Source organism: Urocitellus parryii, chromosome 11, assembly GCF_045843805.1.
Source record: "Urocitellus parryii isolate mUroPar1 chromosome 11, mUroPar1.hap1, whole genome shotgun sequence".
NCBI lineage: Eukaryota > Metazoa > Chordata > Mammalia > Rodentia > Sciuridae > Urocitellus > Urocitellus parryii.
This window is the reverse complement of record NC_135541.1, coordinates 10896677-10923828: the sequence shown is the minus strand read 5'-3', so window position 1 is coordinate 10923828 and position 27152 is coordinate 10896677. Positions and strand designations below refer to the sequence as shown.

The 27152-nt window shown below is 60.5% G+C and overlaps 1 protein-coding gene across 1 annotated transcript; it reads right to left on the bottom strand.

Moving 5' to 3' along the window:
• Positions 1-903: 903 nt before the first annotated feature.
• Padi3 (peptidyl arginine deiminase 3) lies at positions 904-27152 on the bottom strand. Its single transcript, XM_026400824.2, has 16 exons — positions 27061-27152; positions 17044-17224; positions 15176-15248; positions 12286-12347; positions 11487-11604; positions 10458-10583; positions 10042-10220; positions 9750-9853; positions 9557-9668; positions 8899-9006; positions 7619-7770; positions 6382-6526; positions 6175-6277; positions 3657-3736; positions 2240-2365; positions 904-1137 (listed from the first exon to the last, which is right to left on the bottom strand). The coding sequence occupies exons 1-16, from the start codon at positions 27150-27152 to the stop codon at positions 904-906; spliced, it is 1995 nt and encodes a 664-aa protein (XP_026256609.2).

Here is a 27152-nt window from a genome sequence, read left to right as displayed (position 1 = left end):
CCAAGCAGCTCATCCCCAAAGCTGTCCCTCCAGAGCTGTCTGCGTGGACCCAGCCCTGCTAGTCCACCTCTCCTCAGCCTGGCAGGATGTGGGAACCCTGACCTGTGGTCAATAGAAGGCCTAGGCCAGGGCCAACTCATCAGGGGTGCCCCCTGCACAGAGAAGTCCCGGGATTAACAAAGCATCCTCATCAGGAGGTGGACCACCAGGGCCAGCCCTGTGAGCTCTGAAGGACACTTTCCATCCTCGTACCCAGGTCTTTCCCATCTCCACCAATTCCCCAGGCTACTTTTATCTCCAGAAATTCAGGTTCTGTGTGTCAGATGATGGGGGCGTGCGTATAAGTCTCACGTGACTCTACAGGCACAGAGTTCGTCACCTGGCCAGGAGCTTAGAGGGGGATGATGGTCCCACTTTGTTCTAAATGAACCCTTAGGTCCCTCTCTGCGGGGGTGGCTTTGGGCAGGATGTCTCCTGTCCTGTGTTGAGTGGTCTAAGATTGTGTCCCTGTGGGGGAGGAAACCAGGCCAAAGCAGAATCCCAGGGCCTCCCCCACTTAGGACACACAGGCCGAGATGGCTGGTGACATGTGTGGGAACTTCTAGACCCCAAAGCGAATTTCCCACCCAACAGAGGAACAGGAGGTGAGGGGACTTTTGCGGGGAGTCCCCATGGGTCATATGAGAGCCACAGAAGTGAGGGCCTTCTTGGTGAGAGGCCAAGGAGATTCATGCCTGAGAACCAAACAGGCCGCAGGCGAGGGGTGGACGCTTCTAGGGAAAGGTTTCTGAGAGGGACGGGTCACCCCCCGCCCCCGGCATTTGATCTGGAACCTGGGGGTCTCTTGATGCTCGTTGTTCGGGGGCCACCACTGCGGGGGGAGGGGAGGCTGGGGGGACGGGCTCAGGGCACCATGTGCCACCACTTGAAGGAGAAGGGCTGCCGGCGCACGTTGGTGCCGCAGTGGACCTCGCCGTGCAGCATGTGGTAGGGCGTGAAGTCGTCGATGAAGGTGCAGTGCAGCCCCAGCGGCTCCAGCAGGGCGCGCACCTGCTCCTCCAGGCAGCAGCGGCCGTTGATGAGGGGCCCGAAGGGCTTGGGGATGCCCAGGTGCTTCCCCAGCACCAGCATGTTCACCTGCGGGGGGGGGGGGGAACAGCGCTGAATCACAGCTCCGCCCCGCGGAACCCCCACCCTAACCCAGGTCGGAGCTGACCCTATGCGGGACCTAGTGGGGTGGCCATATCCAGATCTGTCCCAGGGGAGGGCAGCAAAGCCAGCACCCGGGAAGGAGAGGGAGGGCAGGAGGAGAAAGGCCCAGGCCCTCCTGGGCCCTCTGCCACGGTCCCTGCCCTCAGGTTACGCAGTGTCCTTTTGTCAAATCTCCCTCTGGCCGAGGCCGGCTGGGGAGAGCCTCTAAGCTTCCGTTTTGCCAACCCAAGAACCGGAACGTTGCCCAAGCTTCCAGGGGCACCTCGCAGGGCCACGGGAAGGAAGAGGCAAGAAGGGTAGAGCCAGAGAGGCAGGAAGGAGGTGAAGCAAAGCTGGTGAGGAAAGGCCCCCGCGGCTTTCAGGACGGTGAGTTCAGCTCCTGGGGGAAGGAGGGAGAGCAGGTGACCCAAGGGCACGCCAGCGCCACCTGGGGGCGGATAGAGCTGCAGCAGCCTCCCGCACCCTCCCTCAGGCTGCTGAACCCGGACGCAGTGGGCCCCAGGTGTGTGTTTCAGATGCAAGACTTGGAGGCCCGGGTGGGGGCAACCTCTTAGGGCTCAATGAGGCCCCTACTGGGAAGCCTTCTTGGACCCCCACTCCTACCCTTTAAACCAGGGGGCACTTGCCCTCCCCTCCCAACTGAAATAGAAATAGATCTCGGGACTTGTTTTCAGAGGTGACGAGAGTGTCCCTCTCCACGGATCAGAGTGCACGCTCCTGAGAGCGGGGCCATCTGGAACCACGTCAGGATAGACGTGGGTGTTGCACAACCATGAGCCCGAGGACGGGGACAGAATAGCCCCGAGAAGCCAGGTGCAAATATCCCTTCACTCCACCAACATCAGCGCCACCCCTCCCCCGCCCTCGAGCAGGGACCATGACGGACAGCCACCATAAACCATGGCGTCAGACCAATCTCCAGCCACCACAATCCCAAACAAGACTGTCATTAAATGTGTCCCCGCTTGGGGGACGGAGGCTTGGAGCCTCATCGTAGGAAGGCCCAGGTCCCAGGTGGTGGGCTCACCAAATCCGGGAAGAAGGCGGTGGCCTTTCTCCTCTCAGACTTGAAGAGCTGCGGAATGTCGATGATGTCGCGGTCGGCCAGCCCCAGCTCCCGCTTCAGCACCTCACGGTTCCAGTCGATGCAGCTCTGGGGGTGGGAGGGGCCGAGTTGGGGACACCTTGCCATGTGTGTTGGGGGCATACGCAGTTGAGCAAGGGCATGAGGACCGAGTGCCCACGGATCAACCGCCCACACAAACCTCACCTCTGTGCCCCTTGGTGGAGATACACCTGCTCTGTGCCCCACTGGCTAAACTGAGAGGGTTCCGGAATGTTCCATCTTTGACCCTCTTCTCTGAAATCCTCCCTCCTTAGGGATCTCATTCAGTCTCTACATTAAAACACTGACAGGTCCCAAGTTTCTATCTGCCCCTCTCTGTATAAGGTTGTCTATGTCCTGAGCTCAGACTCGCGAGGACAACAGCCCCCTTGGCATCTCTGCTCAGATGGGTCCCAAGATGGACTCTTTTTTTTTTTTTAATCTACACATGACGTTACAATGATCTTGGAAAGATGGACTCTTAATCTCTACCCCCAAGCCAGCTCCTCTGCAGAGCTCTCCAACTCCCCCTGGCTTCCCAGGCCACAAGTCTGCTGTCTTTCTCTATCTTTCCTTCCCACCTCCGTGTCCAATCCAACAGCAAGTCCTGGGGGCACTACCCGTAGAACCTGCCCCTGACCTGGCCACTTCCCACCGCCTTCACTGCTTCTGTCTGGTCTAAAGGCCAGCCCTCTGCCTGGGTGACCAAGCGGCTTGCCCACTGGTCTCTCGCCTCCTCTCCTCCTGCCCACGTGGTGGTCTCGGTGATGCTCCTTGCGGACTTCCAACCCTCCCTGTGTTTGAGGTCACACCTCTGTGGATGCTCACAGCCAATGGCTGCCTGTCTTCCTCAGGTGCAGACACTCACACCTCCCAGGAGGAAGGTGGGCACTGGAGCCCCTGTGTCTGGGCCATTCCAGCCTGGGCTGTCCTGAGCTGTGAGTCTCCGACCCCTGCTACCCAAGCCCCGCCCTTGCTGTTTATATCCACGCCCACTTTCCGCCCCGCCCCTCGACCCAAGCCCCGCCCACTTCCTCACCTCACCCCCATTCCCGAGCCCCGCCCACCTCCCCGCCCCTTGTCCCAAGCCACGCCCACTCCCCACCTGCCCTCTCCTGTCCCCAGCCCCACCCACTCTCCACCCCGCCCCTGTCCCAAGCCCCGCCCACTATCCACCCACCCTCTCCTGTCCTGAGCCTGGCCCACTTTCCACCTCATTCCCCTCCCGAGCCACGCCCACTTTCTGACCTGCCTCTTGCCCCAAGCCCCGCCCATTCCCCACCCCGCCCTCTCCTTCCCGAGCCCCGCCCACTTCCCACTCACAGCCACGCCTCTGTACCTGCACAAACTTATTAAAGCTGATGAGGTTTTCGTTGGAAAGGACCTGGTTGATGGAGATGGTCCTGACCCGCCCATTGCCTGTGGAGGGGAGAGACACAGAGGGCCACTGGCTCTGGGAGGCACACGGGCAAAGGCCAAGTTCACGGCTCTCTGACTCCTGCACACGCAAGGCCTTCTGCAAGTCCAGGACCGACCGCAGAACTTGGGGTCCCGCCGCCTCTGTTCCGTGAGCCCTAGGCTTACTGAGTCGCTGGAAGTAGGAAGGCGCCGAGTTGGAAATTTGCAACCCCCCAGGGCGCTGAGTAGCGGCTGCTCTTCCTTTGGCTGAGGGGACCTGGGTCCGTCGCTGTCCGCCCCCACCCCAGGGCCGACCTCTGTCGGCTCTCTGAGCAGTCAATCAGCGAGTTCTGGGAGTGGACACCATCAGGCCCTGGCCTGCCCTTCAGGAGGTGGCTCCCCAGAAGCCCAGCTTTCCTGCTGCCTGATGGGGTCCCATGGAGACGGCCAGACAGGTGCAGGGAGAACAGGACGACCGCTCGCAGTCCTCACTGGTCTGTGCTGCCCTGAGTCCAGAGCCCAGCGTCTCAGGAGTCTCACCCTACCAGGTACGTATTATCATCTCCACTTTACAGACGAGGAGACGAGGCTGGGGAGGCCAGATGACTCACCCAAGGTCATACAGCTGGGACTTGGGGGCTCAGTGGTCACAGGGCCTTAGGCTGGAGAGAGGGAGGAGAGGGCTCCCTCCAGCACACATACACCTGCGGTTCCTGTCCCTCCAGCCCAGGTGGAGGCAGCTGGTTCCATTGCTGCCCCAGCTCAGCTGCCCCCTCCAGCCAGTGCCTCCCCCCTCTGCGCCTCCCCTTCCTGGGGTCTGAAGGGGGCTGGCTGGAATCCTCCCAGCCCTCTGGGGATCAGGGTGGTGATGTCCACGAGCACCAAGCATGGGGTGTGGCACACCTGGGTGCCTAATACTGGTGCCACCTCTACCTCTGTGAAGCCATGACCACGCCTGTGGGTCGGCCCTGAGTATGGTGGCCGCATGGCCTGGGGTCTCCTTCCCAGCCAGGCAGTGGGGTAACTCCTGTCCACCTGATTCTGGGCCAGCTCACCGTGAACTTGGTCCCCCAGGGAAGATGAGGGGGCACTCCCCTCCCCGCCCCGCCTGGCCCGGCAGCTCTGGACTGGAGGATTTTTAAGGTTTACTTTGGGTTCACGGGAATCGAGCCGCGGTCCCTTTGGGAGTGATGGACTGGGAATTATGGGCTCCTACTTTATGGCTGGTTCCAGTGTCGTGCTGGGCACAGGGTGACGTCAGCACAGAGGCCGGGGCACTTGGGAAGGGAGGATACTTGGTAACTCTGCAGTCTCCTCTCTTGGGTAGCTTTGGTCTCGGGGTCATGTGCCTATGCAGGTGGCCATGGACCAGGAAAATCCATGATCCAATGGCAAAGGGGCTTTTGCCCTGAGACCCCTGGGACCCCAGACTTCAGGAAGGTCCCCCTGGGGATAAGGTGGTCACAGTGGGGACGGGAGGGGGTGGAGTTGGCAGACACCCTGCACGCTGGCCCAGATGGTGGCCCTGCCCCTCCAAACTCCTCCTGTGAGACACGAAAACGTGGGTTCCTCATTCAAAAAGCAGGAGAAAGGAGCCGTTCAGGGTACCAAGACCCACAGCCGCTGCTCCTCCCACCTCTCAGCCTGCCACAGGGTTTTTAATTTGTTATTTGATGTGGCACTCCTTTGAGCTTGGGACATACCTGGGACAGGGTGGACCCTCACAGCACCCAGAGGCAGAGCCCTGACTTGGTGCATGTGCCCGGCGTACAAGTGGCCAGGCAGCCCCTGAATGAGACCCGCAAATTGTGCAGCTTGGAAGGCTCCGCGCCCCTCCCCCCAGGCCCGCCACCCCACCCGGCCAACGCAGGAGCTGCAATCAGAGCGTGGGAGCCCCTCACCGGCCATGCACTGCTGCGGGCTCACCCCGGCCAAGCCCCCAGCACATGTCCCTGCAGGCAGATCCCAGGCCCAAGCTCCTGCTGGGGGAATAGGACCACAGTGTCCCTGGGCGGTGACAGAGTCAGGGAGACCTGGCAGCTGGGATCCAGAGGACAAGGGAGTGGGCAGCAGAGAGCCCACCTGGGGAGGCAGGGAGGATGGGAGGCAGAGGCTACAAGCCTTCAGCTCATGCCTGATTTACCCCTCGGACTTCACTTACAAAACACAAGTCATTAGGATCCAAGAAGGTGACACAGAACACTGAACTCCAAGTTCCAGAACCTTCTAACAGAAAGCTTGGTGCAACTGTACTGGTCACAGGCTGGCTATGTCCCCAATTTCTCCATGCCCACCCATATGGATGGTCCCCACCCTCCTGCCTCAGCTCCGCCCCAACACGGGCAGCAGTGGCTGGGGTCAGGGGTCCCGAATCTGGGGGGACAGCACTGCTTTAAAACCAGCCATCCCTCTCTGAAGCCACCGTGTCCCTTCTTTCGTGATGCAGCACCGTTACCCACCGATGACACCCTCGAACAGGAGGGACCTGCCGTGGCCCCGCTTCTTCTTCTCCTGGAAGAGCCTGAAGCAGGCGGCAGGGCTGGCCAGCAGCATGCGGAAGCCCTGTGTGCGGAGCGTGGACTGCTGAGCCCCGGCCCGGCCCGGCTCAGCCCCTGCAGCCCAGCCCCTGCCCCAGATGCCGGGAGGGGCCTGCCACCGAGTCTCACCTTCCCATCCGGGGCAGGGACAAAGCTCAGGAACTCGTCCACGTGGCCCACGGCCAGCCAGTCCACAAACAGCTCCACGGGCGGCTGCACCCGCTGGGCGTGGAGAAAGTCCCGCACCACCTGGGTGACCCGGCGGCCCCTCGACCTGGCACAGGGTTAAGAAGGCACGTAACTAAGAAAGACTCCGAGAGTTCTGCAGAACCTGACTTTACAAAAGGCCCATAAATGTGTGCATTTCATACCCCACCAGGTGCGTTCCCGATGAGGCAGACTGGGGACAGGTCAGTCACACCAGGGCAGTGACCCATCAGGCCCTGCCACCTGGGCAAATCCTCAGAACCACCCTCAGACCCTGTTCTCATAGATGGACTGCAAGTCACCAGTTTCACACCCACATTCCATCCCTCCATGGTCAGGCAGTTCTTGCTTGAGTTTAACTTAGATCTCTCTTGCTGCACCTTCACCTTCCTGGATGTCAGTGGGGAGAGAGGTGGATAGAGCATCCCCAGGGCCTTACAGTATTTTAGGTTTGTGGATTTAAATCCTGTTTATATTTCCTCTTTCTGGGGGATCATGTACTTGAGGACAGCTGGTCCCCTCTAAAGCTCGACTCTGGATTATCTACTATTTGATCCTGAGTCTGTTCTAACAGCTTTGCTGAATTGATTGGCTCAGTGTCTTGATCTGTTCCACAGCAAATAACCACTGTGGTGTCATTCCTTGTCCACCAGCTCTTCTGTGCCACGCATTCAATAACTCACAGTCTGTGAGTCTATCTGTGTCACCAGCAGGTCACTTTGCACGTCTCATACAGCCCTTGCCCCATGCTCAAGGAAAGACCCTCTGTTAGTCATTTACACTATAGTATGAAAGAGCTCTGGCTCAAATGCATTGTCTCCTGGGACAGTGGGGAAGGGAAGCCTGTCTCCTGTCACTGTTAACTGGTGGACGCTGTGGTCAGCATCATCTGTTTATTCCAGAATCAGAAGGTCCAGGCCTAGTCACCCACCCTCCCTGGGCCCACCAGGAGAATTAAGGGTCAAACTGAGCCATCTCCGAGGTCCCAGCTCTGGCTCTCAGGTGCCAACAGTGTCGGGAACAGCCCTCCCCCCCCCCCATGTAGGACTACAGTGACGTCACTCCCTGCTGGTGCCCAGGCGTGGAGTGGTCCCTGGCCCAGGCCCTGGTCACCATGCCCGCCCCAGCCTCCACCGGACGCCAGTCCCTGCCCTCTCACCCCGGCAGGTTGCCCCCGATGAGGATCCTCCCCAGGGGGTACTCCTTCCCGTTGGCCACCACCGGGGGGCTGACCTCCAGGTTCCCGAAGGAGTCCAGGCCGCTCACAGACCTGTCCCGTGGTTCCCGAGTCACGTAGCCAAAATCCTGACCCTGGCGGGAGATGGGGGTCAGGTAGGCGGGGAGGCAGGGAGGACTGGACTGACTCGGGGCTCTGAGCTCCCAGAGGACGGGTGGGCAGAGCCACCATGGCTGGGGGAGACCGAGTGACCACGGAGGGGAGACCGAGTGACCACGGGGGACAGACTGAGTGACCACGGGGGGGAGACTGAGTGACCACAGGGGACAGACTGAGTGACCACGGGGGACAGACTGAGTGACCACGGGGGACAGACTGAGTGACCACAGGGGGACAGACTGAGTGACCACAGGGGGGAGACTGAGCGACCACGGGGGACAGACTGAGCGACCACGGGGGACAGACTGAGTGACCACGGAGGGGAGACCGAGTGACCACGGGGGACAGACCGAGTGACCACGGGGGACAGACTGAGTGACCACGGAGGGGAGACTGAGTGACCACGGAGGGGAGACTGAGTGATCACAGGGGGGGAGACTGAGTGACCATGGGGGACAGACTGAGTGACCACGGGGGGACAGACTGAGTGACCACGGGGGACAGTCTGAGTGGCCACAGGGGGACAGACTGAGTGACCACGGAGGGGAGACTGAGTGACCATGGGGGACAGACTGAGTGACCACAGGGGGACAGACTGAGTGACCACGGGGGACAGACCGAGTGACCACGGGTCAGAGCCAGCAGCCAGTTCATGCAGGCCTAGGGCTGAAGCCGGGAACACAGGCCCTAGGCCAGTGCCAGCCCCTGGTCACAGGGCCCCTGAGGTGGCTCTGTGCTCCCCAGACACACCGGAGGCGGCTGCCCGGCCCCTCGCGGCCTTCCTGCCACGGCCAGCCCAGGGGCCGGGGGCTGGCTCCCTTGGGTGCCTGCGCCTGGGATCAGCAGGCTGATGCGGGCCCTCGGTGTCTCCCAGGGCCTCTCTCAGAAGGAACTTACGGACCACCAGGGGCCAGCAGAGGTCTGACCCCTGTGTGTCCAGGAGGTGGAGGGTCCCCCATTGGGATATACTTATACCAAAAAGCTCCTCCTTGCTCCTCTGAAACTCCAGCGTGACCGGGCATCTCCTGAATTGCACCTGTCCCCCGAGCCACGCCCCCCAGGGTGGCCCTCGGCTCCCAGGGCCAGCTGTGGTGACGACTCACCAGGATTCTCTTGTAAGGAAATTCCTGTAGCTCCCCGTTCCGGGGGGAGTCGAAGACCACGGGGAAGGTCTTGTGTGGCGCCTGGACGTAGCCCAGCTCCATCTCATCCTGCCAACGAGGGGACATGCCCACTGTGGACAGCCAGCAGCTCCCCACTTCCCCATGGGCACTCTGGGGAAGCCCAGTCTGGGAGGGCAGGGGTCAGGATGCCTGCTGATGGAGGAGGGGCTGGAAACTCAGAGAGGGCATGTGCTTGCTTGTGGTCACACAGCAGGGCAGAGGGAATGAGAACATAGACAGGACCTTGAGGGTGCCAGTATGGGGTCAGGCCAGGGTGGACCCAGAGAGGCTTGAGATGGACTAACAGGCCACTGGGCACAAGTCATCTCCTTTGGCCTTGGGACAGCGCCAAGGGCCCTGACAGGTGCAGATGCCTCCTCCTCTGACCTCGAGGGCCCGGTCAGTCCTGACCCCTCTGGTTCTGAAGGCCAAGGTGGCCCAGGGTCCATGATCTGCACACCCAGGCCTGTCATCCCTGGTGGCAGACTAGGAAGGTGGGGGACAGAGATGGCTGGTCATTTGCCCGAGGGCCCCAGCGGGGCAGACTGGCCTTTCCCTGCAGGTGGAGCCCTGGCCAGGCCCGCCCGGGGCCCGCTACCTGGATCCAGCGGTCATTGCGGTTCTCGGTCTGCGGGCACACGGTCAGCTTGCAGCCGGCCTTCCTGGCCAGCTCGGCCACCGCTTCCACGAAACCTGTGTTGTTCCTCACGCTGTGGACGAGCCAGGGACAGGGACTGAGAGCCAGGGCCGGCGGGCGGCTGGGAGCCTGGGGACCCGCTGCCCACACTCACCGGCACACGTACACCTCCAGGGGCGGCAGGGTGCTGGGCGTCATGATCCAGGGCGCCACGCGGAACACCACCGTGTCCGTGAAGATGGGGGCCTCCGAGAAGTCCTGCGGGGACCGCGGGGGGACAGCACAGGTCTGCCGTCTGGCGGCCGGGAGGGGGATCTCGTCTGTCCCCGGGGCCCTGACAAAGCCCGGCTTCTCCTGGCTGGAGAGGAGCCAGCAGCGCGGAGGAGAAGCCTGGGTCCCCGGAGCCCAGGTGTCCCCCCCCCCCCCGTGCCTCTGCCAAGCCCCACCTCATTGGAGCCGTCCAGCAGGGTGACGTGGAAGGACAGCAGCCCCGGGAAGCCGGCGTCAGGGAAGCTGAGGCCCTCCACGAAGAAGCGCTCTTCGTCCCCGTGGAGCCGGGGCACCTCGTAGGACACCTTGTCCTGGCCCAGCACGCACCTGTAGGCCCCGCACGAGTCCTCGGGGCCTGGGAGGAGGCGGGCGGCTGTGACCGCAGGGGCCTGGGCAGCAGGAGGCCGGGAGGGCCGCGGCCTCACCCCGACGACACACGGGACAGCCCCCGCCCGCCTCTCCCTGGTGAAGGGCGGAGGGGCTGCAGGTGTGACCCCCGGGCCTGCAAGGTCCCCGCTGTTGGCACTCTTCCCGGGACCCGGGCCTGCCCAGCTGCCAGGGCGGCCACCCGGGCGGGGCCGCAGGGACTCACCGCAGACGTGGAAGACCCGGGCCCGCCTGGCGTCGGAGCTGGAGGTGTGCAGGACCAGCCTGTGGTCCTCAAAGAGCGCTGCGGGGCCCTGGGTGCGCAGGACCATGAGGGACATGTCTTCCAGGTCTGGGGGCCACACAGAGGGCAGTGACTCAGAGAGGTGCTGGGATCCCCTGCACCTCCTGTCCCGGCCACCTCGTCCCCAGGACAGTGAGCGCCAGGACTCAGGTGTCCCAGCTGTGAAAACACTGGAAGCCACCACAAGAGCACCACGGAGCCGTGTGACAGAGTGACATGTGGTGCTACTGTGAGTCCTCATCTGCCCAGAGACGTGACATGCAGAGCCGCCAGCCCTGTGCCTGGCCTGGAGAGGGCAGAGGCCACCCGGCAGCCACACAGGTGGGCTGTGAGGCTGGGCAGGACCCTCCCCCCAGGCCTCTGCGTTCCCATCTCCAGTGGCCCCTAGAAGCATCTCATGTGGGAGCACTGGCCACCCCCACCCCAGGTTGTCCCTGCCTGGTCCCTCTGGTTGCTGTGGTCCAAGTGGACCTGGCAGAGCAGGCGCCCCTGAGTGAAGGTCAGAGGTCCGGGGTGGGGTCTGGATCAGGGGCTGGAGGGGGAAACCTTGGACCAAGCAGAGGGAGGCTGGGAGCCTCCTGGCCTCTGGGCCTCATCTCTGGGTTGGGATGGTGACACCCTCCCTCCTGATGACCAGACAAGATACATGAGAAGGGCGGGGCATACAGTAGGTACTCAAACAATGCTGCATCCTTTGGTCCCCTGGAGGAAGGGGAAAGCAGGGTGGATCATTTCCAGAGGTTCTGGAGCAACAGGAGTGCCACTGGCTCTGGGGACACCAGAGAGACATGGCGCCAGCCTGAGGTGGGTTTTGAGCAACGCCACGGTGTGCCCAGGTTGGCCACTCCGGCCCCCAGTTCTGCCACCAGAGCCCCACCTGGGGGTTGCCCAGAACCCAGGGCATCTGAGCCGTGACCTAGATGAGCAGGGGCCCAGCTGCCCAGCTCCCACCTTGTAGGCAGCCCACATGCTGGTCATAGTTGTCCTGGACATCGCTGCTGAGGTCGTCCCTGTCACAGTTCACCAGCAAGATGGCTCCATGCCCTCCTGGCCCCCAGACCCACTGCCGCTGTCGGTGAGAAAACAGAGCAGGCGACGGGCTTGACCTGGCCCGTGCCGCCCTCCGGCCCCGTGAGCTGAGGCCCCTGCCGGTCCCTGCACCCCAAAGCTGCCGAGTCCTCCCCGCCCACCAGCCTCCTGGGCCCTCCTCTGGACACCGGCTGCATTTAATGCACCACTGTGGGGTCCAGAAGTCAGTCACAGTTTCGCATTCAGCAGGTCCCTGTTCGCCCAGACGGGGTCAGCTCCTTGTGGCCGGTGCCATGTCTCCTGGCTGCCTGTCCCTGTGGTCAGGTTCTGCTAGGACAGTCGCACGGGTTATGTGCTGACTGCGGCCACTTTTACCCCACCGAGGCAGGAAGACGCCCGGCCCAGGGCCTCAAATGTCCACCATCTGACCTTTATTTTTTGAAACGTTTGCCCACCCTTGACTTCGCCCACAAATCCAGAACTTTCCTCCAACAAACGGAGGCCCAGCCCAAGGCTGGGAGCCTCGTGCCTGGTGATTTCTGGTGAAGATTTCTCTCTTGGTGAATGAAGATCCCATTCATCCCTGGTCCCTGGGCCTCAGCATCCGCTGGGAAGCAGGGGGATACCTCTAATGGCCTCTCCCCGTGACCTGGGCTTACAGCAGCTTGACACTTCACCGCCCCCCCCCCGCCCCCCGCCTGGCCCAGGTGGAGAAACCTACCTTGTCCACGAAGTTCCCGTCCTGCCCTCTCTCACGGTTCAGGTCACAATCCAGCGCGATGTCTGCAGGGGAGGCAGTGGGTGGGTCCCCACGAGGTCCCCAGGAGCCCAGAACAGATCATGACTTCTGTGTTTGTAGCCCAGTGTCAGGGCCCGTCTGGGGCTGGACAGGGGTGTGGCCTCTCCCAGCAGGCACAGCCAGAGGTGGAGGCTCTGCAGCCTCCCTCCCTGGGCTGGGTAAGAGCCCACTGGGAAGATGAGGGGCAGGGCCACAGCCACCCCCTCCAGGAAGCCCTCCTGACTGCTCCTCTCTGTATCCCCCAGCCCTCACAGTCTCGGGCACAGCCTGCACCGAGCCTGCATCACCAGGGGACACTCTTGGTTTGTGTGAAGCCATCTGTGTCGCCTCCTTGGGTTGGGACAGCGAGCCTGAACTCTGGTCAGGCTGACCAGGATGCCCATCAGCTCTGCCACCTTCCAATTGTGGGGCCTCTCGGAGCCTCTGCTTCAGCTGCGACCCACACTCTCAGACCCACATCCCAACTTGACAGTTTTCCCTAGGAATTTGGGAGATCTTGCAGCGCCAGTGAAAGTTCCAGGGGCCTGAATCAATCTTTCTGCATCTGCAAAAGTCTTCTTAGGCCAGGTCTGGTGGCTCACACCTGTAATCCCAGAGGCTCAGGAGGCTGAGGCAGGAGGATCACAAGTTCAAAGTCAGCCTCAGCAACTTAGTGAGACCCTAGGCATCTCAGCAAGACCCTGTCTCTAAATAAAATATAAAAAAGGGCTGGGGGTGTGGCTAAGAGGTTAAGTACCCCTTAATCCCGGTACCAAGAAAAACAAAATCTTAGTTCTTAAGAGAGAAGGGGTGGGGATTTCAAATGATTTTTTGGTTTTTTTTTTTGGTACCAGGGATTGAACTTGGGGGCACTCAACCACTGAGCCACATCCCCAGCCCTATTTTGTGTTTTATTTAGAGACAGACTGAATTGCTTAGTGCCTCACTGTTACTGAGGCTGGCTTTGAACTTGTGATCCTCCTGTCTCAGCCTCCTGAGTCGCTGGGATTACAGGCGTGCACCACCACACCCAGCTCAAATGATTTGCTTTTACCATATGACAAGATACTCGGGCACCAGGCCACCAGGGAATGAACCTCATAAACATAACCTGGGGCAGAAGGGGCCTAACCCAAAGGAACACGCGAGAGGTGACTCTATCCACAGAGTTCAGGCTGCAAATCCAGTCTATGTGGTCTGCTAGGAACATTCAGGTGTAAAAGCCATACAGAAACACAAGGAAATATTTATCACAAAACAGTGTTTACCTTTAGGAGAAGGAGGAAGTTGTGATCAGAGAGGGGTTGGTTGGGGGACTTCTGGGCGCTAGTTGCATTTTATTTCTTGACGTGGGAATGGCCACTCCAGTGTTTGCTTTGTAATTGTTCATTTAATGTGTGTGCACGTGTGTGTGTATACATACATATAATAAGCTTTATGAACTTTCGGCATGTTTTCCAAGGAGTTGGGGGGCAGGGTCTGGGGCACATGCCCATCCCCACTCCTAACTAAGGGAAGGCAAATTTAAGCAACCAAGGGGATGGCGACCTGTCACACTGGCACAAAGAGAAGAGGCTGAGATTGCACCTGCTAGCCAGGAGGTCCCCATGCTGTTGCAGGCACCAAATGTGGCTCAGAGTTTTTGGAAAGCTATCTGGCCACATCTATCAAAATTTAAAGATGCATCCCCTTGAGCCCAGCCGCTCTGCTTCTGCAAATGCCTCTGACACATAAAACGTGCTCAACTTTCCTGCTAATTGCTGCCATGTGCAATTTTGTAGGCTATGGTGTGAGGTAGGGCTCCAAGCTTATCTATTCCCCATACTGACCTCTGAACCCTGGGTCTGTCCCCAGGCTCTCTATTGGTTCATTAGTCTATGTACTTAACCTTGCCCAAATTTCATGCTGCCTCAAGTACTATAGCTTGGAAAATTCTTGATATCTGGTACTATGAATCCTTCCACCTTGTTCTCAAAATTGTCTTGGTAATTCTTTTTTTTTTTTTTTTTAAACTTTTTTAGTTGTAGATGGGCACAATACCTTTGTTTTATTTATTTATTTTTTAATGTGGCACTAAGGATTGAGCCCAGTGCCTCACCTGTGCTAGGCAAGCTCTCTACCACTGAGCCACAAGCCCAGCGCCTTGTCTTGGTAATTCTTGCTCTTTGTGCTTCTTATGAATTTTAGGATTAGCTTTACACATTTCTATGAAAAGGTCATTTTGAGATTTTGATGGGAACTACATTGAGTTCAGACCATCTGATTCTGTTCCAGAGTTCTCAGGTCTGTTTTGCTTATTTCGCTTTTTTTTTCTCTGTTAGAGTTTGGGTAACTTCCACTGACCTATCTTCAGGTTCACCAATTCTTTCTTCAGCTACATCCAGATTACTGAAGCATCCATCAAAGGCATTTTTCATCTCCAGGACTGATTTTTGCATTTCCTTTGACTCATAATTTTCCATTCCCTGTTGAAATCCCCCTCTGTTCCTACGTGCTGTCCACCTTTTCCACTAGAACCATTAACACAGGAATCCAAGTCACTTTCCACTCCCTGCCTGAGAGTTTCAGCATCTGAACCAGTTGCACCGAGCTCATGTATCAATCATCTCTCTGGGAGGATGCTGCCTTGGGGAACAGGAAGCCCGGATTTGGAGGGAGGGAGGTCTACTTTTAAGTGTATATTCTTGTACTGTTTGAATTTTCTGTACTTTTTTAATTTTAAAAAATACAACTGATTTTTTAAAGACATCCCTGGGTCGCTGTCATCCCTAACCACCTCCCTGCCCTTAGCCAAGACCCCTGGGCCTCGCCCGCAGCAGAGCCCCCCACTTACCAACGCAGGTGAGGTAGAGCACTGCGTAGGCCAGGGGCAGAGACTCCTGGCTGGAATGATAGGCGATCTGAACCTGGAGGGAGAGAGGGGCCGGTCAGGCTGTGGGGAGAACATGGGGGCTGGGAACCTCGGCCCCACCCAGCTCTTCCTTAGCCTGCTCCGAGTTACTCATTGTTCCGGGCCTGGCCTGGCCCGTCTGTGGGACGGAGCTCTCTGGGGGAGTCTATGGAGACCCGGGTCCCTGTCCTACCAGCGACCCCCGTGTGGTCTTGGCAAGCCCCTGCTCTTGGGCCTCAGTTTCACCATTTGTAACGAGAGGAGTTTGGACCCGGCAGGTTTAAGAACAGTAAACCCTGGACGTAGCCTGGACTTGAGCCCAGCCCCTCTGGCCTCTGCGACCCTGGCCAAGGCCCGTCCCCTCTCAGAGCTGCCTCTGTTTTCTCATCTGTAAATCGGGGACCATGTAGGTCCACCCCGGAGGATCGTAGTGTATCCTGAGGAAGTGCCCAAGAAACACCAGCTGTTGTCCTCGGCGGGCAGGTGGCCTCATGGGAGGGTCAAGTGCAGGGCTCTGGACAGCCTGGGCTCGGGTCCTGGAGCCTTCAGGGGTGAACACCTTGGAAGGTTACTGGCCTCACTTTTCCTAACAGCGGGAGAGTAATCCCCGCCCCACAGCATGGACGGTGGGGATGCTCTCGGGCTCCTCGTGCTGCCGGCTGGAGCGGCCCTGTCTCTGCTGAGCCAAGACCCTGAGGCTGGTGATGATGTGGCTGGAGGTGGAGGCACCCAAGTCCTCTCCTGCCCGCCTCTCCTCGGGCCTCCCCCAGATGTGGGCTCCACTCTCAGGCTCCGTGTTCTCAACTCAGTGGAGGGAGGAGATCTTGCCGAGGACCCCGACCCGCTCAGTCCTGAGAGCTCCTAAATCCTGCTGTGACTGATCCCCGTTGCCAGGTGGGGTCAGGAGGGGGGCGGGGGACCCTGGCCTTGGTCTGTCCTAGCAGCCATGGGGCCAAGGAGCTCAGGGTGGGGAGGCAGCCCCAGAGCCCCCCTTCTGCAGGGCACCTCCACAGGCTGCCCGGTCCTCCCGTGCTGCTCGGGGGCACCTGCCCTGCCCCTCGCTGACTCTGCTGCTCAATAGCAGGTGGGACTTCAGGGGACCCACAGCCCTTGGCCTCGGTGTCTCCATCTGCAACGTGGGTTCAGTGAGCCCTGGCCCATGCGCCCCACGGAGCTGCAGCGCGGGTGGGAGCAGAGAGGGGACTGAGGCCACCTGCCACCTGCGCTGGTCTAGTCCTCCTGCCCGTTAGCTGTGTGGCCCTGAAGAGTTGCTCTCAGTCCCTGTGAAAGGGGGACCGGCCCCTCGTGTCACCCACTGGTGTGTGGGTGGATGGCATCCGCCAACCCAAGCCTGACGTGGTCAGTCTCCATGGAGGGGCCCACGTCTCCACCCCCCCGAGTCCTGGTCCCCTTTAGCCCTCCGAGGGGTGCCAAGCTCAAAGGTCACCCATTTCTTCCATGTTTTAAATGCCCCCTGCCCCGTCCTGAAAAGGGTCAGGAAGAGAGTGTCTTTGGGGAAACTGAGGCACCTCAGGGAACTGTCACCTAGGCAGGGCGTCTCCTTGGGCAGGAGTGTCCCTCCCTCCCAGCTTGCCCTTCTTCATTCGGAGCAGCCGAGATCCCCGAGCCAACCCGCGGGCCACAGTGGGGACTGTCACACTGTCGTTCTCGAGTTGAAGAGCTGGGACTCGAACCGCAGCCTCTGGCCCCAGGGCCAGGCGCTCGCCCACACTGGGGAGAGGGGAGGTGGGCCTGTGGGTGGGTGGGTGGGTGGCGGCCTCTGCCCCTCCCCTGGGCAGGGCCCCACTCACGTGACTGTCATTGAGGTCGTTGCTGGGGGAGTTCATGACCACCACGATCTCCAGGCCCTCGTCGAAGTGCCACCGCCTGGTGTCCGCGCGCTCCCGGCTCCTCTCGAGGGTGGGACAGATGTAGACGTCCACCCCGGGGGTCCCGTACACCTCGAACATCTCTGTGCCCTCGGGGACCGACCTGGGAGAGCAGGGCCGAGGACATGCCGAGGGCAGCCCTTGTTCAGGTGCCCGCCCGCCGCCTCCAGGACCACCCTGGGCCGTGGGACCCTACAAGCAGCGTGGAGGCCCCGCCCATAAGACCCCGCCGGCTCTCAAGCTTGTGTCCACTCCCGCTCCCCTCGAGGGTGTCTCTGCCTCCAACAGAACTGCAAACGCCGCCCCAGTCAGGACCCAACTGCCTGCTCCAGGCCCACCTCTGCCCAGCGGGCTCCGGGGGCTCTGCGTCTCTAGCTTAGGAAAGATTCTCACCCCAGGTCCCCGACATGGCTCCTTAGCAGGTGATTAAGTATCCTTGGGGTCTCCCTTAGGAAGAGATTAGTTTTTGCTGAGTGTGTGTGCTGTGTGTGTGGGTGTGTGTGTGAGAGCGAGCTTACATGCAAAGTGAGCAGAATCATGCCCACCTGATGAGGGAGGGAGGTCTCCTTCAGAGAGGTCTAGCAACAAGCTGAAGTCACACAGCATCACACGGCAAAGCCAAGCATGTACTTGCCTCTTTCTGACACTGTGCCCAGGCTGTCCCACAGCACTGCCATGTCCCCTGGGAAACTTGGCCAGATTGGATCAAACAACCAGGTGTTAATTATAGGTTTAAAAGCTCCATGATGCCATTGGTCCCTGGAACGGTGGCTCCCCATTCCTGCTTGGGAACCCTGCCTGAAAACCAGCCTGTCCATCCCTTGATTATGGGGTTCCTGCTCTGCACCCCGGCACTGCGGGCTGAAGCAGGTGCATGTACCACTCTCCCAATGGCCTCAGAGCCTTAGACCCCATGAGGGAGCTGAGGATTGGCATCGCCCAGGGCAGGTGGCTGCAGGCCTGCGTCTCGGCTCAGCGGTCACCACGTAGGGAGAGGCCCCGTGGCCGACCCTGGAGGGGCCCTGGCTGCACACTGGCCCTATGGAGCTGTACCATGTAGGTCTCTCAGGAGCTCTAGGAGCTGAGTGCTGCCACTGCCTCCCATTTTACCGATGGGGAAACTGAGGGTAAGGAATCCGCCCAAGGTCATGAGGCCGGAAGGGCAGGCTGGGATCCAAACCCAGGCCACCTGGCTCCTGCAGCCACATCCTGCCCCACCAGGCTGGGTCCCAGGAACAGCAATAATCACCACACTCGGGGCCCTGCCGGCACACTTGCTGAGGACGCCCACTAAGCCTCCCCCTACATCTGCTCCTGATCCTAGCCACAGCCTCTGAAGGGGCAGTTACGCCAGTCACCCCTGGGAAACCGAGTCTCAGGCTGGGCCAATGCGTCCTGGCGTTCACACAGCTGCCCCACCCAGGCGACAGCCTCAGAGGAAAGAGCCCTTCCAGCCTCCTCCACCAAGGTGGCTCTGACTTCTCACAGTGACTTTCTATAAAGAGAAGTAAACCAGGCCCATCCGTGCTCCATCGGGCAGGCCCCACCCCCGGGACGCAGGCCCCACCCCCGGGACGCAGGCCCCACCCCCGGGACGCAGGCCCCACCCCCGGGACGCAGGCCCCACCCCCGGGACGCAGGCCCCACCCCCGGGACGCAGGCCCCACCCCCGGGACGCAGGCCCCACCCCCGGGACGCAGGCCCCACCCCCGGGACGCAGGCCCCACCCCCGGGACGCAGGCCCCACCCCCGGGACGCAGGCCCCACCCCCGGGACGCAGGCCCCACCCCCGGGACGCAGGCCCCACCCCCGGGACGCAGGCCCCACCCCCGGGACGCAGGCCCCACCCCCGGGACGCAGGCCCCACCCCCGGGACGCAGGCCCCACCCCCGGGACGCAGGCCCCACCCCCGGGACGCAGGCCCCACCCCCGGGACGCAGGCCCCACCCCCGGGACGCAGGCCCCACCCCCAGGGCGGGGGTGATGCCCTGCTTCTCCTTCCATGCGCAGGGCTGCGAGATTCAGCAAGTGCAAACACAGACTGCCCCCTGAACTTGAATTTCAGATAAACAACAAATAATTGTCTTAGTATAAGTGTGGCCTATGTAGGTTTGGAGACATGTTTATACTAAAAATTGTCCATTGTTTATCTGGAGTTCCAACTTCTGTCACTTCTGGGGCTGGTGGTGCCGTCTGGCTGCTTTGCCCTGGGTGGGTGGGCCAGCCTCTGTCAGGGGACGTGGAGGAGCCGGGTAGAGAGTTTGGAGTCACAGAGAGATGGGGACAAAAAGGCATGGAGTGAGGCACAGGGGACAGCGTTTGCCCAGCACACAAGAGGCCCTGGGTTCCTTCCCCAGTGCTGCAAAAAAAAAAAAAAAAAAAAAAAAAAAAAAAAATACTATTGGAGATGGAGAGTCAGAGACAGAGTCAGGAAGACAGACGGGGAGACAGACCCAGGAACATGTCAGCATCCCGGGGACTCAGCTTTTTTATGGAACTCCTGACCCCAAGCTGTCCCTGGGGCCGGGGGCTCATGAGCTAGGGCTTAGTACCTTGACAGTCTGAAAAGCCCCCAATGCCCAGGCCCCCGGGTCTGGGGTACTTCAGCCCAGCTTCCCAACACCTTCCTGGGCTGTCCCCTGGGAGGCGAAGGATCCCCAGATCCCAGTGAAGCTGGAGGCATCCCTTCCCGGGAGGGGCCCCAGGACAGTGGCCCAAGAGGGCCTACAACATCACGCAGGAGGCGAACAGGCTGCCTCTGAGGCTGGGGAAAGGAGGGGCCCAGAAGAGAGGAGGCGGCGGCTCCCGACCAGGCTGGCTCCCAGGGGACTCCCAAGTGACTCCCACTTGGCCAGGCTCAAGTGTGACAATTGTCAGGAAAGGCTCAGAACCACCCTCCCGGGCGGGGAAGTCACAATGAGAGTAAGCAGGGCGCAGGAAACAGGTGGACGGAAGGAGGGGCGAGGCTGGGCACCGGGAAAGGCTGGTAGAGGAGCCCGCTCGGAGGTCCCGAGGTCTCCGTCCTGCAGCCTCAGGTCAGGGGCAGACAGACTCAGGCTGCGACGGGTTGGTCTCTGCTTCATCCCTATGTAACAGGGAGCCAGCGATGGTTCTTGGTCAGGCGAGGAAGCTGAGCCCGACCCTGGGGGAGGCAGTCTGGGTTTGGACCCCAGCCCTGGGGGACTCAGGCGGACAGCCTGGCTCAGTGCCTGTGTCTCTGGTGGGCTTGGGGCGCTGGGGAGATGGAAGGAGCCCCGGGTGCAAAAAGCACCTTGGATGAGTGAAGGTCATGGCCTCATTTCACTGCCAGGGAATCTGAAGCCCAGAAGTGACCAGAAGGCACCTTCCAGAGGCCCGGCCCTGAGCTCACGCCCCATCCTGGACGCTGTGCATTGGAACCGTCACGTGGTGGCTGCCAGGAGGGGACCCCACGTCAGGTACAGGAGGAGCTGGATTTCCCATCCTGGAGGACAAGGGAAGCCTGCAAGCCTCCCTGGACACAGCTCTCCCTCAGGCCAGGCCTGAGCTGCCACGTGTGGCCGAGTCCTGCCGTAGACAGTGCTCCTGGCCCAGCCGAGGCCGTCCAGCCGAGGATCATCCAAAGCCCGTCCAGCCCTGAGGATGGTGAAGGCAGCAGGCCACCAGCAGCCCTGTTGTGTCACGGATGCTGAACCAGGGCTACAATGTGCCAGGCCCCAACAAGCCGGCAGAGCGGGTCCCCCTAAAGGTGGCTGACCTCTGACCCACCTTAGGGAAAAGCAGATTGGTGGCAGCAGCAGCAGCAGGGCTGCAGGTGGCTCGAAGCCAGGCTGTCACTGGACACCGTTCCGATGCTTGCTGAGGGAGCGCGGGGCTCAGGGTGCACTGCCCCAGATAGGCTGGACCTTGGTCCCCCAGGGCAGATTCAGGCAGCTCAGCACAAGGCCACCCTCCTGAAGCGACCACCAGCTCTTCCTATCTCTCCCTTTCCCTGTGACAACCATGAGGTGACAGTGGGTGCAGGGAGCTCCCACAGCTGCATGGCGTGTGCACTATCATCCCCACTTTGCAGATGAGGAAACTGAGGCTCAGAGATGGCAGGTGATTTGCTCAAAGCCACACAGTGGATAAGTGACAGAGCCATAGAGTCAGCCAGCTCTATGGTCACCACAAACCCAAACCCGTCCTCTCCCTTCATGGGCTCAGGACCTCAGCTTCTAGAACAAAACCAAACACTTCAGGAGCTGGGAAACTCAGGGGAAAGTCCCTGTGGTTGAACAGAAAAAGATGGACAAGATGTCAAGTAAGATCCCCCGCCCGCAGGATGGCAGATTCCAGTGGGCTCTGCATCTCTCCCCAGTCAGCAAGGGTCCCAGGTCCCCTCCCCAGGCCAGCCTCACAGCAGAACCAGGTCCAGGAAACCTCTGTCCTCCTGATCCCATGCCCTGCACCCTGCCCCACTCTGCCCTGGGAAATGGTGGCCACACCAGGACTTCTCCCACGGCCCGAGCAGTTGAGAAGGTGGAAGACGCGCCTGCTCAGGGCCCAGCTCCAGATCAGTGCTCTTGCCTCAAACGTCCAGAGTGGACAGAGCCTGTCAGGTCCAGGATGGGGCTCAGAGGCCCCCGAGAGCAGAGCGCAGAACCCCCTGCTCAATGCCAACCCTTCAGGTGCCCCGGGAAACGGAGGCCCAGGGAGCCGCAGGAAGTCATGCAAGATGACGCAGCCGAGCGGACAGAACTGGGACCCAATCTCAGGGCTTCTGGTCTGAGACCATCAAGGACCACTTCGGAGGGACAGAGGCGGGGACAGTGCGGTACACCGCGGGGCGCAGGGGGCGTGGCGGCAGGGTACGCGCTTCTCTACCCTGCGCTGTGTTCCGCAGGCCCGTCATGAGACCCCGAGGAAGCTCGAGAAGCCGAATTTTTGCACCAGATGAGACTGTCACCAGAGAAAGCCTAAATAAACCCTCGGCTTCGCCTGTTCTTGCCGACTGAGTCGCTAGTACTGGAAGCCACACAGCTGGGCAGCAGGTCGTTAGTTTCCAATGTCACACCTCTGACGCGTGGGTTACGACACTAACCGTTGTCTAGGTTACTCCTCGGGGACCTGAAGGCTATTTTTGCCAAAAATCGGAGTCTTCACTGGGGTCCGCAGCTGCCTGACGGCACCTGGAGGGGAGCTCTGTCTTCATGCGACATCTGTCCCTTGGCTGCCTTCACTTTGGGGTCAGATTCCACTGGGTTCTGCAGGCACTGTGTCACCGCCCCCTGGGGCTGGTGTCTGTCCCTGAGCTCCTCCAGCAGCCACAGCAGCCTGAGCCCCCGAACCCTCAGGCCTGTCCTGGGACCTGGATGGAGCCAGAGGCCAGGATGTGGGCACAGGATGGTGGTGTCAGCCTCAAGGGTACAGGCGGACAGTGACCTTGGCCATCTGGTGCAAGAAGAATCCCTTCTGGAACCATGTCGCTGACCAGGGACCAGACCCTAGCCCGCCTCAGCAGGTCAGTCAAAGCCTCCTCTCCCTTGGTGCAGGGCCAGCCTGGCCCTGGATCAGTGCTGCCCCCTCCGCTGAAGCCCACATAAAGTCCCGCGGTACCTTCCTGCTGGCTAGATGTTGTTCCTCCTGTCACCGAGTCCCAGGTCCTTACTCCCCTCTCAGTTCCATTAGGCACGTTTTAGGTGACAGGAGCTGAGGGTGCTTCCCAGTGAGGGTGGTGGTTCTCAACCCTGGCCGCACACTCATCCCTAATGAGGGCTGAGAAGAGCCTTCGATGCTGGGCCCCTGGCGGGAGGGAGCCGGGCTTTCCCATGCACAGGGGAACCAGGGCCTCGCCATGGGCCCCGCCACAGGCCCAGCAACGTTGTTTTTTTTTTTCCTGGTAGCTCAGGGCGCTTTACAACCACCATCCTTTACCATCATGGTCCTCATTTCTTATTTTGAGACAGGACCCCACTGAGGTGCCCGGGCTGCCCTTGAACTTGCAGTCCCCCTGACTCAGGCTCTTGAGACTGGGATCACAGGTGCGCGCCCCTGCATCCGGCCCAGCAGTTTGTTTTTAAGGTCCCCGGTGATTCGAACACACAGCCAGGGTGGAGCAACTCTGCTGGAGAAGAGGAGGCTGACGGGCCTGGTCCCCAGAAGACACCTGCTAATGGAGGAGGGGTCCTCCCCCCAAAGGCGGCAGCCTACTTCCTGCTCAGGACCCACGAGATGTGGCTCAATGGGGGACTCCCTGCCTTCTGGCTTTTCTTAGTGCTGCTTCTTGGGGTCTTTCCAAGGTGAGCAAGGTGTATACCCCCAGGTCAGGTTGCCCTTCTTGTCAGCCTCTGGGCTGGCATCCTGAAGGAGTTCAGGGACATCTGGTAGCCCCGGGACTGCTGTGTGTGCCGGGCCCTCTGCAGCCCTGCAGGTTGGACCCGACAGCTTGGGGTCTCTGAGAACACCCGGGGCTCCAGGGCCCTCGGAGCCAGGTACGGAGGGTCCCCAAGCCCCCCAGGTCCCCCAGGTGAGTCTCTGCACCTCTGTGACTCAGTTTCCCTGTCACCAATATTCTGAGCCATTTGGTTGGGCGACGTGGCTTTGAGCTTCACCTCTGCCCCTAACTTACTCTCAGTCCCTTCCTGCTCTGGCCTCAGTTTCTCCATCCAGAAAACGAAGGGTGCCTGGGACCCCAGAGGCCCCTCAGACCAGCCCGAGGACCAACTGCTCTCCAAGAAAGATCCCGAAGGTGACCAGCTCCAGGGCCCTTCAGCCCCGCGAGCAGCGGCAACCGGACAGACTCCAAGAAGCACTTCCTGTGCTCCAGGAGTGCCCGGTGGGAATGCGTCCAGCCACCGACCACCCGAGTGGCTCTGGGCCCTGGGGCGACTCCACCGAGTCTCCTGGGATTTCGATGTTGCTGGTGAGACCCCTCCCCCTCCAGGACTCGAGTCTGAGGACCCCGTCTCAACCCGAAGCTGCAGCCTTGAGAAAGTGCCAGGAGAAGAGCGGCCAGCTGGCTTCGGCCCTTGAGAGCTGGGCGGAAGCCCTGGTTGTGCCTCCCAGGGTAGGACGGGTTGGGCCACTGTCCCTCTGAGCTGCCTCCCTGCATCTGTGAAAGGGAGCCTGGATGTCTCCTTCCAGTTGCCCTGAGGGGTGAGCCAGCCGCCCTCTGGGCGCAGGCTGTGTTTTCTCCCCTCCCTTTCCAGGTCCCAGGACTCACTGCTCAGGAGCCAGGCCTGAGCCAGCTGCAACTCCTGGGGAGGCGGAGGACAGGGTGCATGGGGGACAGCGAGGCCCAGTGCCCGTCCTTCAAGGCTCCTCTTCCAAGAAGCCCTCCCTGACTGCCCAGCCTCTTTTCTCCATTCCTCCTTCCCCCATGCGGCTCAGTGCTGTTCCAGAGCCACCTGGTGCCGCACCCAGGCTCAGGACAGAGCCCTGAAACCATGACAATGTAGTGATAGTGCGACAGTCACCTCAGTCCAGTGTCCCCCAGAGGTTGGGCACTAACCACTCCCCACTCAGCCTTCCTGCCCACTCTATGTAGTAAAGGCCAAACCGCTGGGTCCCCTCCTGGCTCTGCCACTCACTGGCTCCGTGACCCGTTCCCTCATCATAAGAAGGGGGTGACGATCATGCCACCTGTGGGTGGCCCTGAGAGGGTAGAACACAGAGCCTGCGCCACGACTGGGCCTGGGGCCCGCTCACCCCTCGGGCGACTGGAAGGAGCTGTTAAGCCTCCCTCCATGGGCGGCCTGAGAACTTGCTGGAGTGTGTGAAGCGCTCGGCCTCCGTCTCCAGGCTGATAATGGAACGCAGAGGCTCTGCGGGGACAAAGGACCTTTCCAAGACCAGACCGCAGGGATGTCTCGGACCAGGGCTGAGTCACCACACCTCACGCCCTTCCCCCCCAAGAGTGCCCAGGCTGAGCTCCCAGGCCCGTCAAACCCTCAGAGCTACCCCGGTGGCTCCCCTTCCAAGACAGGAGTCCTCTCTGCGGCCCCTGCAGGAAGCCGGTCAGCCTCCCAGAACCCCCAGGGCCGGAGGTGTAGGAGGAAGCCCGCTGGGTGCCGCTGGCTGAGCGCTGCGGGGTCCCCAGCCCCTGGCATGCACCAGCCCCCAAGGAAACACTGATGGACGTGGGAGAGAGCCAACCAGAAGCTCCACCGTCCCCGGGTGGGCGGGGCACTGCAATTTAAGGATCGCCCACCCCCACCCGGTGGCTGTCCCCCACACGGCTCTCTGTGACTCCTCAGCATGGCCCATCTCGCTCAGGCTGCCCCAAGACCAGTGGCCTCTGCCTCCTCCAGGTTTCCTGGCACAGGTCAAATTGAAGACACCTCTGCCCGACGGGCACACGGCAGCTGGGGCAGTGAGTCACCCCCGTGGGCACGCAGCCCTGGGGCAGACAGTGGCGCCAGGCAGCAGGGATCTCGCCCCCCTCACCTTCCTCCTGGCCCCAGGAGCCACTGATTCCTCTTCCCACCCTCACGCCCCCACCCCTCAACCAGGATTTAGCTCCTGGCGGCCAGCTGCCCACCCCATGACCGGCTTCTCACCCTCGACATCCAACACTTTGGGACCATCTTGGCTTCCCACTAAATTCACTTGGATCTTTAAATTCTTAAGTCTGGGACACTGGTTCTCAAAGAGTGGGTGATTTTAACCAGGCATGGTGGTCACACCTGTAATCCCAGCTACTCAGGAGGCTGAGGCAGAAGGATCACAAATTTGAGGCCAGCCTGGACAACTTAGTGAGACCCTGCCTCAAAATAAAAAAAATAAAAATAAAAATGGCTGGGGATGTGGCTCAGTGGTAAAGCACCCCGGGTTCAATCCCCAGTACCAAAGAAAAGAAACAACAGGTCATTTCACGCCCTAGGACCATTTGATAATATCTGGAGACATTCTGGTTGTCACAAGTAAGGTGGGGTGTCACTGGCCTCCAGAGGAAGGCCAAGGATACTGCTCAATATCATACAAGGCACAGGACCCCCCATGAGGACGAGGTGGACAGAAACCTGGCCTAAGGGGAGGCTGGGAGGCAGAAACGGTCACAGGGATCCACACCCTGCCCACCACAGGCATGCTGACTGCCTGTCCCCAGCTCAGCCTCAGAAACGAGACTCCTCAGAAGCCTAAGGAGCTGGCTCCTGGGTGCTCCCTAGAGCCCAGCTCCTAAACCCCTACCTGGACCCTCCTTTCCTTCCTGGGAGAGAGAAACCACAAGTCATGAGGTGCTAGACTGGCATGCAGTTGGGGCCTAATGAATGGGCGTTGAATGGCTGGAGGAAACCAGAACTGAAATCCCTCAAGTGTCAGGACAGCTGAGCAAGCCTGTGACAGGCTCCAAACCCTGGCTTTGCCACTTGTTACTGTGTGGCTTGAGCAAATGTTTCACCTTCTCTGGGCTTTTGCTTGTCAGCCAAGATGATGCTCACAATGAGCCTAGACCACAGGCTCTTCATCAGGGTGGAATTGCTGAGTTTAGCGCAAGAGTTGAACTCAAAGGGCCTGGTCAGCTCCAGAACACTGCCTGGAGCCGACAGGTGCCGTGGAGGTAGACACAGTCTTTAAAACACTGTTCCATGCTGCGTTCTCAGCCTCAAAAGCTAGGGGGTTATTGGCAAGGACACGCCTCTTTCTATCCGTGTGCCTGAGACAGACCCCCAGCCCCATCTACAGGATCTCTGGATGGGGAAAGTGCCCGGCAGCCTCCAAGTCCCCAGCAGCCTCCAAGTCCCCAGACCCAGCTCAGCCACTACCAGTCTCTTCTACTGAGCCTCAGCCTCCTGCAGTTGGAGTCCCCTGCTGGAACCTGAGCAAGCTTCCCTTATTGGCTGCTATTCCAAGGCCAAGTCTGAGGAGTGGACAGCCAGGCCAGGCGGAAGCCTAGAGGAAGTTCTTCACAGCCCCTGGAGAGGAAGACCTATGGGGTCAGAGCCAAGGACGCACAAACCCCTGGCCGTCGGGTCTTACCCATAAATGTCTATGACGGTCTCCACACCGGCCACGCACACGGCACTGGTGGGATGCTCCAGGGACACGCGCACAATCCTCTGCAGTGACAT

What these genes read in the sequence shown, in the direction of transcription:
- Padi3 (XM_026400824.2), bottom strand. Translation starts at nt 27,152, where the DNA reads ATGTCACTGCAGAGGATTGTGCGCGTGTCCCTGGAGCATCCCACCAGT. An exon ending in GCATGTGGGCTGCCTACAAG is followed by an intron (nt 10,584 to 11,486) that starts GTGGGAGCTGGG and finishes TGTGGCCCCCAG; the next exon opens with ACCTGGAAGACATGTCCCTC. An exon ending in CCGCCTTCTTCCCGGATTTG is followed by an intron (nt 1,138 to 2,239) that starts GTGAGCCCACCA and finishes CCCCCCCCGCAG; the next exon opens with GTGAACATGCTGGTGCTGGG.